We start from the raw sequence: 19,071 nt of genomic DNA, 5'->3' as shown, positions 1-19,071 counted from the left end.
CAACTGGAATATTGTGTGCTAATCTGGTCGCCGTTCTGTGGAAAGAATGTGATTAAGCTCGAAAGGGTGCAGAAAAGATTTACAAAGATGGTACCTTGATTGGAAGGCACAATATACAAGGAGAGACTGGGTCTGTTTTCCCTGGAGCAGAGGAGACTTTGAGGTGATATGATGGTATATATAATTATGAGGCAAAGATAGGGCAAATAGCCAGACTCCTATGGTAGGGGTATCGAAACCTAGAAGTCACAGGTTTAAGGTGAAAGGGAGGTTTAAAGGGGGATCAGAGGTAAATTTCTCAAAGAGTAATTGGTATCTGGAAAGAGCTGTCAGAAATGGAGGAGGCAAGAATAATAATAACATTTAAAGAGGCATTGAGACAGGTATATGAATGAGCAAGGTATGGAGGGATGTGGAATTAATACAGGAAATTGAAATTAGTATAGATATTATGGTCAGAGTGGACATGGTGTGATGGTGGACCTGTTTCTATGCTGTACAACTCTATGACATTGAAGATAGACACAAAATGATGGAGTAACTCAGCAGTACAGACAGCATCTGAGTAGAAGGAATGGGTGACGTTTCGGGTCGAGTCCCTTCTTCAGACTGAGAGTCGGGGAGAGGGAGAAACAGAGAAAAGGAAGTGTGAAAACGAGACATCAAAGGTCAAGGAAAATGTAGAATAGATCATTGTTAGCTAGAAGGTGACAATGAAGCATGCAGATAAAATGGAATCAGAGGGATAGTCAGACATTGAAGAACTAGGAAGGGGGGAGAGATGGAGAGAGAAAGAGGGGGAAAGCAAGGTTATTTGAAGTTAGAGAAGTCAATATTCATACTGCTGGGGTAACCGCATTCTCAGACATAAGGTGCTCTTTGATACACTTTCCTTCATTGAACACAAAAAAAATCTCCTGTACATTTCCATTTGGCTCTATCAATCCAACAGTTGTACTGAATGTTCTTTAAGCTAGTGTGTGTAGATCTGAACAGCAAACTATGAGTATGTCATTAACCTCGATAGGGTGCAGAAAAGATTCACAAGTATGGTACCTGGTTTGGAGGGCTCGAGATACAAGTCAGTCCTGTGTACAATGCTCTTTGATGTTCTTCCCAATACGCTTCGACGTGATTATTTGAGTTTGTCTGGGTCTTAATGTACTTTTAAACAAATGTCCTTTCACGCCACAATTATTGCAACCAGAAAGAACCTTTATGTGTGCAGTAATCAGCTTGATATAACTTGCCACCAGTGATGACATCGCCCCCTTGGGTCATTCTCCCCTTTTCTCAAGGATGCTGGGCCCAATCGCATTAGCTCTCTGGGCCTTTGCTTGTTGATAATGATCCTGTGCTCGCTGGACTGCTGTCTCCATTACCTGGGCAATATCAAATGTCTGCCCGACATCCACAGAGCAGCCGCTAAGACGGCTACGAAATACGCAATCCATAACCTACATCATGAATCATTTAACAATCCATCTCAAACCTACTACAAATTCTTCAACGATTTCACCTGCATGCTGATAATAGCTATTAAACTGACATTACTGCATTATTGGACTGATGTATTATTGGCCAGAGTAAAATGTATCTCTTGCATTCTGTAAAGCCAAGGGAAATGAAAAGGGATTCTATCCTTTTTGATATGATACATGTATCATTCGATTGAACAATGGAAAGAATCTAAAGTATCATCTTTAATCATCTGAACATACACTGTTACAGTGCAATGATGCAAACACAGAAACCAATCAGTGAAATCCAATTCAATCTTGGCAACTTCATTACTAAAGGGGTCCAGTAAAAAACAAAACTATCTAAAAAAAACATGTAAAATCCCTCTTGTGATCATGTTTCCAATTATGTCAGCACATAGTACATGTGAACTGAGTGGAAACTTACACCGTTCAGTCGTGTTCAACCAAATATTTTCTCTATGCAAGGCCACCATTTTCTTTGACTCTGAGGAAGTTTCACTCAACTAGCATCTGCAGTCTCTTGTGGTGCCACCATTTTCTCATCAATCATCCACAAAAGGGACTCACTATTCAATATTTGAGGAGGTCTGGCCTCCTGAACCATTACCAGATCAATTGTTTTGTTTCAAAAGATACATCCTCGATGTGCACAGAGCTGGTTAGTAGAGAATTCTCCGTGCTGACAAGCTAAACTGCAACCAAACCAAACCCAAAACCTAGTCACATCTCTCATTGCTCTCTGTGGAATCCAGTCACTCCCCAATTGTCCCCTGCATTTCTTCACTTTACATCATTTTGGATCATTTTGAAGTTCCAATTAATGGATGTGTACAGTTTAGTTCCCATTTTGAACTACAATCTGGATTATTATTTTATACGGTCATTTACCATTTTATAAAATGAGATATCCCATGAATGTATACAATTTCAAATCTTTCACATAGAAAGATGCCAAACATTAAAAAAATGATTTTTAAATCAAAGTTCTATCAAAGTTCTATCAAAGACACCACATTCAAGCCCCTCCTACAAGCTCCATTGTGGGCAGTACCTCACAACGTTCAGCACTTTTTAAAAACTGTGCATTGCGATGAGGAAGTCAGAGACCCACTGAGGGGATGATCGTACACCTGACTTCATGCTCCAACCCTGGATTCACCATCCAATACCAAATCATTCCAAGCTGAGGTGGTAAATATACTTGATATCTGGCTCTTCAGCTTCGACACCAGCCATGCAGTAAACGGTTCAGGTTAGTTTCTTCATTTTTCTTTATTTCACATCGTTAAAATACATTAAACGGTAAATTAATACAAAGTTTAATTATTTTACTTTTCTTTAAATTATTTAAATCCACTTCAACAGTTCTTAAATTTCTCTGAATATCTGTAACATTTAAAAACTGTGAAAATGCCTGAAGCAGCTCGCTACCAAAACACATCAGGACAGTGCTACGTTCTCCTGCCCAAGCCCTGGTAGTGACTTGCAGCCCTGTTTCCCTTCACAGAAAGGCTGGAGAGTGGAGCAATCCCAGTCTGACCCATCTTGAGGGTTCTGCAGCAGGGCCGGGGGACTAACTAACACACGAGCCAAATGTCTGGACAAAGTGTGCGTTCAAACCCAGTATCTAAGTCAATGGGATCTGTGCATTGCTGCTGCAGATCTAGTTACAACTGGCTGCAATGGAAAAAAAAATCTGTAAACCTGCCTAATGGACAAAGGACCTATTTTTGTTCTAACAAATCAGGCTGCCACTATGTCTCCTGGCCTCTACTACAAACCATGCTGTTCAGACTCTGGCCGAGCAGAAGGCTGAAGATGGAGGCATCATACGCTCAACAACTAAAACACAGTTGATCACAGCTGTCATTGGGAAATGGTTTTGTTATTTAAGGCAATGTGAAATAATTTGCATTTCCACCTGCTATTATCCCAAATAATAATTGATGCTGTAGGAAGAAACATTACCACAAACACTGCCTCCGGTATAATAAAGCCCTATTCAATTACAACTTATCATACAAGAACATCAAAATTATAAAGGAAGCTATCCATAGTTCCAAAGATAACACATTTTGAAAACCAATTCTGGTCAGCAAAAGGACAAAACAAAAAGAGGCAATGTAAAAGATGAAGACAGCTATAAAACCGATCACAGATGTACACCGTTAAATATTTAGAAAAGCGTATGCATGTCCAAATTATTAAATTGTACGTGCATGTCAACTGTGACTTAATCGGTGTCATATCTTTGAGGAAGAAGGCTGTGCATTCAAGACCCACTCCACAGACTTGCACACAAAAACATAATGCAGAAGCAAGGATGTGCTGTATTATTGAAATTTCTATCTTTTATTTGAGTCATAACCTAAGGCTCGGTTCAACTCCTCCTGTGAGTGTAAGTGGCATTCTTTGAGGATCTATTGCCATCCTTGGCACATAGCCATTTTTTATCCTACAATTAACATCACCAAAACAGATAATCTTGAAATTATCACATTACTGTTTCCAGGAGCTTTCTGTGTACAAATTGGTTGCTGATGATTACACTTCAAAATATTTCAGAAGATATAAATAGGGCTTAATTTATTTGTTTTAACCAAGCTAAAATAAAAAAAAATCACAAGCCTACTTAGAATTTATTACTCTTTCATCATTGATACTTCAAATCAACAATACGATGCAATGTTGCATAAAGCTTACAACACATGTGGCTGACAAGACATGTATACTGACTGCAGACCAATGCCACTTGCTTGCAGAGAGGTTATTGTAGGAGATGCTGGTCAGTGGAATGAGAAGAGCGGGGGAGGGGGGAGTAGAAACATGGATAAAAATACAGCAAATGGCTAACCTAGTCAAAGGTATGTGTGATCACATGAAAGAAGGGGGGGGGGATTTATGAAATGTATTCACTTTCTGAATTTCCAATCGCAATCAAGTTCCTGGCAAGAAAACTAACAGGGGATTGAGTCTAAAGGATCACCTTTGGTGCTAAATCCATTCCCTAGCGTATTTCAAAGGCAGCTTGCTGTGACTGCTGTGCAAGTTTAAACAAAGCAGCAGCGTAGAGTTTGAAATCTATTACTTAATGTTAAGAGTGTCCTTTTATCACTATGTCCAAGTAGCAGGTCCCTCTTAAAATCAAAGTAAACAACTGAAAAGCTGTACCTTATTACCAACATCGGAAAATTCTGTGACTTTGCTATTTTGATTTAGTTACACTTACCGAACGTTGCTGCTTCTTTGATGACTGATACTTCTAATAACCCAAATTAATAGTTTCACGGAACACAAATATAAACTTAAGTGCTGGACTCAAAACAAAATTTTTAAATGTTAAGCCGCAAACAGGAGGAATCAGGAGGTATCATAAACCCAAACAAATGGAACAACATTTTAGGAGGCGAGTGAGATATCTTGATTGCTACTATATAAAAAGGTGCTATATAGCACCTTTATCAATATAAACCACAGATACATTATGGGCAATAAGGTCCCAAACCTAAATGCTCAACTAATCGGGCTTGTCGACACATTAGTAATACACATTGCTGCAGTGGAACAAAACAATAAAAGACCAAGTACAAAGTTTGAAAATGTATATATTCTCATTTGTAGACATTCTGCTCAAGCCCAAACAGATTACAATTGAGTCCTGGGCATCAATTCCAGAGGATCTTGAGGTTCTCTTACAGACAGCTGGAATCTAATGGCAAGGGCTACTGTACCCACATGGTGTACAAGATATCATAAAGTGAAGTCATAAACATTCATCAGAGTCTAGAGACCCCAAAATCACAGGAAATGGAAGGCAGTTTGTTGCAGTTATTGATTTTTTGTACAAATTGCATCTAATGCAATCTTCGCATCATCGATCTGCTGCTGCAACCTCTCGCGCATTGCATCTGTAGTTGCTTTCTTTAATCTGCCTTCCATTTCTTCAATAACTGCACGGTAACCCACCACATTGTGGAATACCCGAATAGCACGATCGCCACTGGAAACTAAGAACCTATTGTTGATGTCAAAAGCCAAGCCAACAATGTCCTCGCCGTGCACATTTAGAAATTCTTCCTCCTGCCTGCCCGTCTTGGTGTTGTGTATCGTGATGTTGAAGCCATTGGAAATTGCTACCACCCTGGCATCAGGAGAAAGAGCGATTCGGCAGGAATCAGAAACATCGCACTTCATAGTTAACAACAAGTATGGGTCTTGCTGCTGTTTGTACTGAACATCGGTGTCCCACAGCTTCCAGGTGCCATCTTTTGAAACTGTTGCCATTCTATCCAGGAAACAAATAATGATATATTTTTTCAAATTATCATAGTCTGTATTTTTGTTAAAACAATCTTTTAGACCAGAATCCATAGCAATAGCAATTCTGACCAATTACTAATTTCTTTTTCTTTTTTAATGATTTTTGCCCACAAGTTAATAATTTACCCAATTAATCCAAATTACCAGCTAAAATTATGTGGCATTTATTGCTGTTCTTGGCACCTTAAAAATCTTGCTCTATAACGAAATGTAATCAACAAGTAGAAGCAGCCAAATGAATAGACACACTAAATAGTTACACCTGATCTTGGTTCACATTTACTTTTAACCTTTCAACCCATACGACTTTTTTGTATGCTAGGCGAATTCTCTTATCCAAAGTACGATAAAACATATTTTAAGAGTCCTGTCTCCTTTGGATTTTTCACCAGTCATCTTAATGTATGCCCTCTGGTTTTCAAATCTACTACCGATGAGAACAGTTGCCTTTTTTTTACTCCAGTGGATCCTTGATGAATGTGAACACTATGAAATTTTCTCTCAACCCATTCTATTCCAAAGTGAACACCACCAGCTTCTCCAGATTAGCCATTAAATAAAGCAGCTCTTCTCTGGAACCACTCGTGAATTGCTTCTGCACCCCAAAACCTTCACATCCGCTCCAAAGATCAGTGTTCAGAAATGGAAACAAAACTCTAGTTGTGGATTACACGTTTTACAAAAATTCAATGCAACTTCACTACACAATATGCATTCCATTTATAATGTCCAGGCTCACATTTGCCCTTGTAATTGATTTCTCAAACTTCCTGCTATCTTCCAAGATTCATGTGCATACACTCCACATCCCACTATATAGTTTAATCTAACATCCTGTATCCAAATTCAGTTGCACCACTTTTGAAAAAGATCATAGAAGAGCATTTAATGACTGCAAACTCAAGACACTTAAACCTGAGGAAGACAAGAATAATTCAAGTCAATTCGTTTTTCTGCAGAGCACAAAACTGGCCCTTTGCCCCATCAAGTGCACACTGCTTTTTTGCCCACGTGCGCTGATTCTATTGGCCCAAATTAGGTCCGTATGCATTTATGTCTTACCTATTCCAGTAGCTGTCCAAATGCTTCTTAAGCCGTATTTGAATCTACCGTCTGCTCTGACAGCACATTCCCTACTGTCTGCCTTCAAAATCCACCAACAGGTTACAGCTCATTCAAAATGCCACAGCACGGCTTTTAACAAATACCAAGAAAAGGGAACATATCACCCCAGTATTATACTCCCTTCATTGGCTCCCTGTGAGATCCAGGATAGACTCTCAAGTCCTCCTTCTGGTCTATAAAGCCCTAAATGGCTTAGGAGCAGCAGTCTCTCCTTCCCTAAGCCCCTACTCGAGTGCTCAGGTCTTCTGACGCCAGCCTGTTATCCTCTCAATGCCGCAGCAATAAGAAAATTGGTGAAGCACCCTTTTTCGATAACGCCCAAGCTGTGGAATACCCCACCCAGGGCAGTGAGACCTGGGTTAACTGCCCACTCAGGTGACATTTTTAAACGGCAGCTAAAATCTTTTCCATCAAGCTTTTAACTGACTTTACTTCTTCTGATGACATTGTAAAAATTACCTTTATTCTCTTGTATTTATCTCAGCATACCTTTCAGCAGCGTTCATATAGTATATGGGACTCTGTATTTGACCTCAGTGTTTTTGTTTATTGTCCTTTTATACTCTCAATTTTTTATTTTTATTTTTTATATAAATCTGTGCTTTTAATGTTATTAACTGTCTGTGTCCTTACTGTTTTAAATTGTATTTTTGTTTAGACATGGATTTTTGTAAAAAGCACTTTGGGTTGCATTCAATTGTATGAAAAGTGCTATACAAATAAAGTTATTATTATTATTATTAAAAACCCTTCCAATTCAGAACGCCTTTAAAACTCCTTCCTCTCACTATGCATTCTTTATTTTTAATGCCCCTACCATGGGGAATAGATTGTATCTATCCTATCTATACCTCATAACATTTTATATACCACTACATACATCTCTACTCTTCCTCCTCTGTCCAGGGAAAATAAGCCCAGCCTATGCAGTCTCTCCCCATAACTAAAACCCTCCAAACCTGTTGAACCACCTCAACACTCTCCCGAGCATAATTTGGCAACCAGAGTTGTGCACAATACTTCAAAGTGCGGTCTAACCAGTGTTTTATAAAGTAGCAACACAATTTCCCAACTTGTAACTGTATGTCCTAATCAATAAATGCAAGTATGCCGTATTCCTTCTTCACCACCCTATCTACCCATTTTCAGGCAACATTCCTTAGTTCCCTGCCATTTACTGTATATACCTTACCCTTATTAAACTTCCCAAAATATTTCACCTTGCACTTGTCAGGATTAAATTCCACCTGGCAATGCTCCATAGACAAATGTTCTCACCATTCATAACACTTCTAATTTTCTTTAATCATAAACTTACTAAGCATACTTCCTACACTCAGAAACAAGTTGTTAATAACAAATAATAAAGATCCCGTCACTGATTCCTGTGGTACACTACTGGTCACAGTCAACCAAAAAGGTTCCTTCAATCACCACCCTCTGCCTCCTATTACCAAACCAACTTTGTATCCAATTTAGATATCCTCTAGTCTTCTGGTACCTCCCATCTGTTGCTAGCAAATGGTATAAAATCACCATTTGGGCCCAGTCATCTTCTCCCTTCCCATTGCATTGCGGGAATTAGCCATCCTTATTGATTAATGGAAATACTGCAAATAATGATGATTTCAACTCTATACTTGTAAGTAAACAATAGTTATTAGGTCAAGAAAGATCTAAATAAGTTCACTTAAATTGTATGTACACAGTTCTAGGTTATATATCAAGAGTTCATATAGGCCTATTTGCCTACTCGTAGCCAGTGAAATGAATTTTCTGCAAGAATACAAAATATAGGTATACTCTTAACCAAGGTCACTGTTGCAGGTGACAAAAGCCAGGTCTTACCTTCTGGAGTCATTGGAGAAACCAAATGAGTAAATCCCAGCCGAATGCCCCTTTAGATCAAAGGCTCTCACCACCTCTCGGAATTCTCCTGATTTGTTAAAACAAATTTCCCAAACCTTCACATCTGGTGTAAAACCACAGGAAGCCACAAATCTGCAGAAAAGCAAATAACCATGATCTATGAAATATAGTCATTTTACAGTCTTTAAAAACTGTACAAATCTGCTATCACCATAATCATTCCTTGGGCAGTATGATTAGCGAGTGTAGGCAAAATAAAGCAATTGCTCCAACACACCCAAAGCACTAACACTGAAGCGCTGTTTGATCAGAACCCAAGAGTTTTGACACGGCTACTCCTCTCCTCCTGTGAAGAGTACGCAGTATTATTGCTGAACCAGCACATTTACTGTTGGAAAATAAAATTAACAAAACTGCACAATGCTGACCTTCCACAAGGAGACACAGTGACATAGGCATTATTCATTTGGTTAGTGTTAATTGTAGTAAGAACCTCTCCTTTTAGATCCCAGATTAGGATGGTAGTATCATTGGAGGCAGACATAATGAACTTTCCTAAAATTGAAATAGACACAGTGTTATTATAGTTTGGTCCATATCCATATACATTTTCTCTGTACACAGCATTTATAGATGATTGTCACACAGTAAAGAAAGGACTAACAGCAGGTAATCAAACTTGTAAATGCACACAGGCTGCAGTCTCTACACATGGATTTACACATGTCATTTTCAATCAGCAATTCTATAATTTCAGTCAGGCACTAACAATATTCCTTTGCACATTGTGGGGAGAAAGTATGGCAAGTCATCCCAAAATATTGTCTCTTATTTCAAAATTTAGTACAAAGGGATTTGGAGACTTGACCACAGGGGTGCGATGGAGTGAAAGAGATATTTACAAAACATACTGTATTTGGGAATGGAGGGAGAATATTCCCAAACAAATATAATGAATGTTACAAAATACTAGGTTAACTTTGGCAAACAACAGCAACTAATCAAAAGCTGGTTGAAACCAGCCCCAGGATCCATCAGTTGGGTGAAATTTGAAAATCAATAAACTATACCTGTTTCTGCAATTCCAATGTTCACAATGGGAGCTTTGTGCCTCTTTGGGAAGTCTTCGGGTGCAGCAATGAATGTGAACGAACCATCATCCCTTTTAGTCATTTTAAAAACACGGATTGTTTCTTCATTCGCTAGCCATGTAATGAAGGCTCTTCGGGATGGAATTAAAAAGAAAATGCTATTAAAACACCGCTCATACATGTAGATTGCCGCAAAAGAATAATGATCAAACAGCGAAGAATCAGAACCGGCTGCAATTGAAATCATGCATGATTAATTAGAAACTGCCAAATCCTTTCCACCAACTCCAAGTCTCACTGAACCAAAGCAAGTGGGATTCCCAAAGTATTCAAATAACATTCTTCCTTGGCACATAGCTGCTAAATCTAAATGGCATACCCAATTGAACAATGAGATAAGAACAAGATTGGAATCTCTGATTAACATAGTTTGATACATATTTTACCTAGAATCAGGGCTGAAGCATACATGTGTAGCATGATCAAGTTCAACATTAGCCCGCATACAACGATGATCACGTTCAAGAAAATCTTTTGTGCTCCAAATTCGAACTGTACGGTCATCAGCACAGGAGGCTAGGTACTTTCCATTGCTACTAAAATCTAGGCAGCTGATATTCGCGCTGTGGCCCTTAAAAACAAAAATCACAATTCAAACTAAACTTTTTCAGTCACTGATAAAGCATGCATGGCTTATAGTGATGCTTCTTATTTTTAATAAACATCACACATCTTTCATGTAAAAAAGGGATTTGGAAAAAAAACATTATTCCAAGTGTTCTAATTTCATCATGCAAGTTAATAAATATGCCTATGATGATCAGCAGTTAAAACTGCTTATGAGCATGGTTAGTGAACTTACCTTACTTTATAAATAATCCTACTATGCTGATCAATTATAAAAAGGAAGGGTTGCCTAACTGTGAGCAATAAGACCAAATTCAGTAATGAATTCAAAACCAAAAGACTACAAGGGTAGTCTGAATTGTTAGGAAGATGTTGCTTCGGTTGGAAATATTAGATGATCCTTATTTAAAAATTGTTTTATTGAGGCAAATATGATGACCTATCTTAGCAGGTATTATAGCAAAGAGCTTTGCTTTAAATCACCGCCCAAATGATAAATTATATGGATTGGAATTTATATTGCTCTGCACATTCAAGTTACAGTGAAATGAAGTTATTCCTTTTTTTCTGGATCACCATGTATTCAATTGATGTTTCTTTGAAGAGGTAATGCTGGTCACTGATCAGTTCGCTTGATGTATGGTCCATAGTCTTTAAACCAATTTCAGCCATATAAAAGAATGGAATATAGAAATGTCTACGATAAACTTTGAAATAATTTACTACACTATAGTATAGAAAGTTGTTGTTGAACCTTAGAACTTACACATATTTTGCTTTATTTTTCCCATTTTCAGTGTTCCCAGTGATAGTTTGTAACACATATGCTGAAGCAGGTAATGTGTTGCTTTATAACTTCGACGTTCCTTACCTTCAGTGAAGTGGCCAGCAAAGGGTGGGTAAACACGTGATGCTGCAACTTTTCTTTGCGTGATCGTAGCAACTTTTGCTTCTTTGATGCCACATTTCGATCGCTCACACCATTACTGACTTTACTGTCTTCTGAATAAAATAACAGGCGACTTCAGTTCTCCAATCTTTTATAATAATTCAGTTGAAAAGCAATCTAGAATCATAGTGTTCAACTACATAATCTCTTCATCCATTAAGTTAGGAAGAGGGACAGAGGTTGCTGCCCCAAAAGGGGCGCAAGCAAAAACACCACATCACATTTCAGCCAAAATTAAACTCTGACATTTAAAAAACAAACAAATTGGTGGTGGTTGTGGGGGCATGTAGTTACCTAAAATTGGAGAATTCAATATTCATATTTCATACCGTTGGGTTGCAAACTACCCAAGCAGAATATAAAGTGGTGTTCCTCCAGGAGGCTCAGGACATAAAGTTCAGTTTGGGAATGGGAAGGGGAGTTAAAATGGTTAGCAACCGCAAGAATCAGTATACATTGGCTAGTGTTTTGGCAAAACGGTCATTGAGTCTAACTTTGGTTTCTCCGATGTACAGGTCACATCGGGAACCTTGGGTGCAGGAGATGAGGTTAGAGGAGGTACATGTAGACCTCTGTTTCACCTGAACAGGCTGCTGGGGTCACTGAGTGGATGTGAGGGAGGAGGTGCAAGGACAGGGGTTACATTTCCTGCTGTTGCAGGTGAAAGTAACTGAGGAGGGGGTGGTTTGGATGGGAAGGGATGATTGAACCAAAGAACTGTGGCCGGAGTGGTTCCTGCGGTAGGTAGAAGGGGGTGAAGATGGGAAGATATGACTGGTGATGGAATCATGTTGGAGATGGCAGAAATGTCAGAGAACAATGTGTAGGATGCGGAGGCTGGTGGGGTGAAAGGCAATGACCGTGGGAATTCTGTCCTTGTTCTGTCTGGGAACCTTAATTTGTGCTTTGCTTAACTCCTCCAAATTGATGAAACCAAGTCAGACTCTTTCCTAGGCCACCTGACTCTATCTGCCAATCAATCCCTCCTCACCTGGATCCACAAAGAACTTGCCAATTCTTGCCCCAACCCTCCCTCTCACCTCTTTACCCTGGCTACTTCCCTTCTACTCTTTTAATCCAAATATGGGTCTTGACTTGAAACGTTGAGTGTACATTTCCTTCCGAAGATGCTGCCTTCTCCGCGGAGTTCTTCCAGCAGTTTTTTTTTTTTTCCTTGATTCTAATTGTCAATACTTGTCATGCCCTCTCCTTTCTGAGTAATATTGCTACACGAGCTTAAATGCAGTGGGTGGCATTCAAGGAAGAGATATTGACTGATGTTTTGGATTGATTAATTACCATCGTTATTTTACAACTACACCATTGTTCAAAGACAAAATGTCAGTTTCCACGCCTATATATCACATAGCTCTCACCTACAACCTATCTTTTCCTCCACTCTTTCCAGATTGAGGGTTTGCCTGATCACTATCTACTGGATTAGTTCTTAGGACCCTGGGTCTGTAATTACCAGAAAAAAAACAAGTAAGCTATCCCTCTTCTCTTACATTTAGAAAAACTGAGAGGCGACAGATTTGTCTGAAACTACAGGGTGGGCTATTGACTATATTACCTTCACCAAATGGCTCCATTGCTTTGGGTGCACAATAAAAGTTTTGGTCACTTGCAAGTCTGAAGAAGGGTCTCGACCCAAAACGTCACGTATTCCTTTTCACCAGAGATGCTGCCTGACCAGCTGAGTTACTCCAGCTGTTTGTATCATGCCCAAGCAGCCTCTTATTTTGTGTCACAGAACCAAGTAGCATGGAAACAGGCCCTTTGGCCCAACTCGTCTATGATGACCATGATGCTTCATCTGAGCTTGTCCCATTTGCCTGCATTTTGGCCCATATTTTTCTGAACCTTTCCTATCCATGTACCTGTCTGACTGTTCCTGCCTTAACTACCTCCTCTGGCAGCTGGTGCCTCAGTTAACCTCTGGCAGCTCGTCCCATGTACCCTCCAACCTCTGAGTGAAAACGTTGTCGCTTCAAGTTCCAGTAAATCTTTCCCCTCTCACCTTTAATCTGTCTTCTGGTTCTTGATTCCCCTAACTTGGGTAACCGACCGTATATGCACCCTATCTATTCCCCTTATGATTTTACGGCTCTATAAGATCATATTTTGTGTTGAGAATGTTCCTATGAAGTTGTTTTGAAGTCCTAATGAGTATTGGCCGATGTGTTGGGCTTTGCTCGGTCCCCATTGATCAGGGGGTGGATGGTGGAGCGGCTGCCCAGTCCTCCGGCCGCTGGAGAGCGCTCTCGACCCCGCTCCATTCAAGGCCTCGGCCACCACCAATACCCGCACAGCCCGGCCGGCCATTCAGCCCCTTACCGTCGCTGCTGCTGCTGTTGCCGCCGCTGCTCTCCTGCGGCAAGGTCTTTCGCGACCCGCTCACCATCACCGAGATGAAGATAATGAGCGCCCCGAAGAACAGGGACAGGGCGACGACGGCGAACGGCTCCATTCGCCCGACTGCACGACAACGTGAGCGCGCGTGGCAGTGGAAGCGGCAGCGGCGCGCAGTACGTCAGCACGTCGGGTGTGGAAGGCGGATTGCGTCAACACGTCGGGCGGGCGGAGAGATTGCGTCCATCTGTCAGCGCGCAGGTCGGCGGCGGCGGCGTTGGACGTCCCTGGAGCCGCGGGCTGCTCGGTGCGCGCGCCCCTGTCCCGGGCACGTGCACGGCGCGCGCCCAACGTTCAAAGCCCGGCGCGCGCTCCGTGCCCGGGATGGAGCCCGCCATTTGGGGGCGGTAGAGGTTACTCTGTCCGCCTGTTGGGACATGATGGAGCGCACGGTGGACGATAGCGCCGCAGGGGCCTTCACTTCAGGCCCTGATTGCAGATTAGCCCCAGGTATTTGGGGACATCGCAGCAGTAGAGGGCGGCGAGGCAGTCATTCTAGCTCCGGGCAGTGTGGGCTGTGAAGAGGTCTCTCCATGGTAAATCCTGTAAGAAGTGTAGATTTCCACAAATCGTTTAACTTCTATATAAGCGTTTTATTACAAATACAATGCAGAGAGCAAGTGAGAAAACCTCTGCATGGCACACCTCATGGTTACAAAGTGAAACGAATATAATCAGCAGCGTAATACAGGTAACACTAACAAAACCAGGCATGGACCGTAGATCAGGTCAGCAATACGAAAGTCAGGCATGGATCAATCCGCCTAGGGGATTGATCTACATCTTCCCATTTTAGGCTTAAACCTTACAACTACTTACATCTTACAACTACACACAAGCATGCACAAAGAAAATAGACTGCAGCGCAGCAAGACAATGACCGAAAAATACATTTCCCGACGAAATTGTTCATTTCCACAGGTGTGCTAAATCTAACTGATTACAAAAGAAACTCCTGCACTCACTAAAACAATCTAGTACTGTGTCCCACACCCCTCAAGCTTTCTTCTTGCAGGTACTCCTTAATTTATGAATGTTCAACTTGCATGTTTTTATTGTTATGAGTGCGATTCTGGAGAGTGTGTATCTCATTTTACAAAGCCGTTTTCACTAAAACGAACAACCCTTAATGTTGGGAGGCAGAGAGGAGATAAATAAAGCTGGCAATTATAGATAATAGGAACTACTGCTAAATATAAACATCAGTCAACGACCTATTTCCTGAACCCAATATTGACATTGTAAGTGTTTCACCAAAACAGTGAATTATAAGTAATAGTGGCAATTGAAATAATCGGTGCAACTGTCATCTAGATGGCCATTCAATACTTGACAGCTGCAGTATGCCGGCACAGGCAGTTTGAAATGACAGACCACAGGCATTTGACACCATGAGGTCTATTTGGTATGACGGCTCCATGAAATTAACCCCAGTATTTATACAATTAACTTTTAAAATAGATTGCAAAAACTAAAATGGACTTCCAATTGTGTGTAATAGCCACGTGGGGTGGTGTGGTGAAATTTCAATCATATATATATATCTATTCAGCGCTGTACTTGTACAGAGACACTTGAGGGTGCATCCTGTGTTTCGAAGGGGAAAGATGTTATAAGATAGAGAATTGTGAAAGGGATAAAGAATCAAGAGCATTTTTTGTCATCTGTCCCAAACTGAACAGTGAAATTCTTACCTGCAGCAGCGCAACAGAATATGTAAACATAGTAAACTCTGTAAACAATATAAACAGTGTAATAAATGAAATAAAAAGTTCAGTATATATATATTTGTATAGAAACTATGTATTACACGCACACACACACAAGCAATAATAGTGTAAAAAGACAATGTTTAGAAGATGAGAAGCAATGATATGTGTCATGAATTTGCTAATACATTCAAGGCCAATTCCATCAAAAAATAGCTAAACCAGTGGTTTTGCAGGAAGCATACACCATGGTAGCAGAAAAGTTTCCAAAGGAGCTGAAACAAATAATCAAGGAAGGTGGTTATTCCCCAAAACTAGTGTTTAAGTACTTAACTACAAGTATAGAATGTATCCTATTGCAGTTATATAAGTTGTTGGGGAGGGCACATCTTGAGTTCAGTTTTGGTCACCATGTCATAGGGTGCAGGGATGTTTTAAGAGTCTGATGGACTCGAGGGCCTGAGCTATAGGGAGAGGTTGAGCAGGCTAGGACTTTATTCCTTGGAGTGCAGGAGGATGAGGGGGGAATCTTATAGAGGTATACCAAATCATGAAGGTATATGCACAGAGTCTTTTACCCAGAGTATGGGAATAAAGAACCAGAGGACATAGGTTTAAGGTGAGGGGAGAAAGATTTAATAGGAACCTGAAGTGTTACTTTTTTAATACAAAGGGTGGTGCGTGTATGGAACATGCTGCCGGAGGAGGATCTTGAGGCAGGTATTATTACAATGTTGAAGAAGCATTTAGACAGGTACATGGATAGGATATGTTTAGAGGCCAAATACAGGCTGGTGGGATTAGTGTAGATAGGGCAAGTTGGTCGGCATAGGCAAGTTGGGCCGAAGGGCCTGTTTCCACGCTGTATGACTATGACTATAAAGTGAATGACATAGGGCTCCTTTGGAAGTGGATGCTGGATGTTATCTGAAAGGAAGAAACAACTGTTCTGGACTTCAAGGCAGCCAAAGATTACCAAATGTTAGCAAGGTCGTGCAGGAGTTAGCATTGCTGCCTCAAACTCAAAGGTCCAGGTTCAGTTCTGATTTCAGGTTCTATGAATGGAATTATTTATATATTGTCCCCACAACTGTGTGAGTTTCCACTGAGTGCTTCCTGCACATCTCAAGAATATACTAGTAGTTAAATTGGCGATAGTAAATTGTCCATAATGTAGATAAGTGACCAAGAATCAAATTGAATTTGCTAGCTGTGTGTGGTACTGTCTTCCGGATGGTGGAAGGATTCCTGCAGAAACATCATCGCTCCAACCCCTGCACAAAACCGGCTGGTATGTTTGAAAAAATATAGTACCTTCTTCCCTTCATTTTGTATTGGGTCATACTGAGTTCACCTGCTGTAGACACATTACCCTTCCCCTTTAAGAGGTGTAGGTTACTTTGAATTAGTAGCACTCATGAAAGCACTCTCTTGTCGGGCAAAAAAACAAATTAATGACTGGATTAGAGCAGAGCTACGACTAAACCATTGTTATCCTGAATGATACTGAACAGCTCAACAACCAGTTTACAAGTGTCCCGTATAATTTCTGTAATTTAGATATTTTTCCCATTGTTTGCCCCAACCTTTCTCATCCACCTTTCTCTTCACTGCTCGACTAACCTTCCCACTGTAAGTAGATTAGAATGAAAAATATTGGTTAATCAAACAAATACATTGATTATGGCAGATTTTTTATGCAGATTGTTTTTCATCAAAGGAATGGTTACAAATCTTCAACTCCCTTGGATAATAAAATCATGACTAGAACAATTTTATTCAAACTTAAATGAAAATCTCATTCTTTTTTGTCTCCAGCTAAAATGCTGTTCATTGATGTTACTTTATTATTTTGACAGCATGTTGTGGGAAAGCAGTGCCTTGAGAGTTATGTGGAGGATCCAGTACTGTGTTCACAAAGCATGTTCTTGGCTCAGTGCCTGCTGGTTCCTTATTAATCTTAACAAGGCTTCTGTGATTAAATTTAATCTGAATAATATATTCCTTTATTCGTCCCTCACCGGGGAAATTTACAAATAGGATGCAGAGTCGATAGCTCACATATAATTATGCACAAGGAGCATCTCTGTAAAGAAAAAATGTCATTGAACATTATTGAGTGCTTGTATTTTAAACTTCAATTGCACAAAATGCAGTTTAAAAAAAAAAATAAAAGCAGATCTCTTCTGAGTTGCCTCTGCAGTTCTGTCAGATAATGCAGTGAAACAATCTGTATTAAAGCAGTGGTGTCAACATTACAAAGATGTATGTGAAATTTATCTACAGTAATTTAAAAAAAAGAATGCAACTGAACCAAACAACTGACGTTCAACAAGACTGTTAAATTCTCTGAAATTTTTCTGTAAAACAGTCTGAAGAAGGGTTCTGTTGCTTGACCTGCTGAGTTACTTCAGCACTCTGTTTCTATCTTCAGTATGAACCAGCATCTGCAGTTCCTTCCTGCACACAAGTCTGTAAAATTCCTCTTCATGGACTAACCAACTCTCAAAACTAATCCATGAACACCAGACTAAATTTAAATAAAGATTATGTTGAGAACTTACGTTTATGAAGATTTACAAAGTATCCTTTTGGCAAAAGGCAACATCAGCACTGTCGCAATGTAATCTTTATAGTTTCAGTCTGATGTCCATAGTTTTGAGAGTTGGGTAATTTAGATGGAGTCCCCTTCAGTTTAGATTATTTTGTTCGAAAAATTACTCCAATGTGCAAAGAATGTGAATGTTTTACTTCCGCATCAGCCCTCCGGCTGCGTAATTTTTTGGACAATCATTCTTGTGATCCATTCAGTATATCGCACAGGAAAAGTACAGAGTTTATCAGCACCCAGAGGTCTTGATTTACATCCTAGTAATAATGCCTTGATCTTCTAGCACAAGACCTTGAACCTGGCATTGATACCAACAGAAACCATGATCTTTAATTGCTACTCTATCTGCCCTGTAGACTTTGGATTCAGTCAATAATACCCCGAATTCATCCAGTGTCATCAATTCATCAATGTGTCAGCCAGCTCTCCAGGATTCAACCACAAGCAAACTACTCTCTTGGCTAAAATACCCCCTTTATTTCTTATAAATAGTCTAAATCAAACGGCTCGAATAACCTTCAGTTCATAAGATCATAAGATGATGTGATAGGAGCAGAATTAGGCCAATCGGCCCATCGCCTACTCCGCCAATCAATCATGGATGATCTATCTCTCCCTCCTAACCCCATTTTCCTGCCTTCTCCCCATAACCTCTGACACCCGTACTAATCAAGAATTTATCTATCTCTGTCTTGAAAATATATACTGACTTGGCCTGACTAAAGAAATTCCTCCATCTTATTCCTCAAAGAATGGCCTTTAATTCTGAGGCTATAACCTCTAGTCCTAGACTGTCCCACTAGTGGAAACATCCTCTTCACATCCACTCCATCCATGCCTTTCACTATTTTGTACTTTTCAATGAGGTCCCCCT

At 40.1% G+C, this 19,071-nt stretch overlaps 1 protein-coding gene across 2 annotated transcripts; it reads right to left on the bottom strand.

Annotated features, from left to right (window-relative positions):
* Positions 1-2,737: 2,737 nt before the first annotated feature.
* Positions 2,738-14,016, bottom strand: tbl2 (transducin beta like 2). Of its 2 annotated transcripts, none has more exons than XM_078422627.1 (7): positions 13,803-14,016; positions 11,388-11,515; positions 10,336-10,520; positions 9,869-10,020; positions 9,227-9,353; positions 8,778-8,930; positions 2,738-5,769 (listed from the first exon to the last, which is right to left on the bottom strand). In XM_078422627.1, exons 1-7 carry the CDS (start codon positions 13,933-13,935, stop codon positions 5,313-5,315), a joined length of 1,335 nt encoding a protein of 444 aa, XP_078278753.1. In that variant the 5' UTR covers positions 13,936-14,016; the 3' UTR covers positions 2,738-5,312. The 2 variants fall into 2 exon arrangements, with proteins under 2 accessions (XP_078278753.1, XP_078278752.1); XM_078422626.1 differs by having other exon boundaries at positions 11,388-11,518; positions 13,803-14,015.
* Between the last annotated feature and the right edge of the window lie 5,055 nt (positions 14,017-19,071).

Source organism: Rhinoraja longicauda, chromosome 26 (assembly GCF_053455715.1).
Source record: "Rhinoraja longicauda isolate Sanriku21f chromosome 26, sRhiLon1.1, whole genome shotgun sequence".
In the NCBI taxonomy this organism is placed as follows: domain Eukaryota; kingdom Metazoa; phylum Chordata; class Chondrichthyes; order Rajiformes; family Arhynchobatidae; genus Rhinoraja; species Rhinoraja longicauda.
The sequence above is the reverse complement of the archived record's forward strand: the minus strand, read 5'-3'. Positions and strand labels throughout refer to the sequence as shown.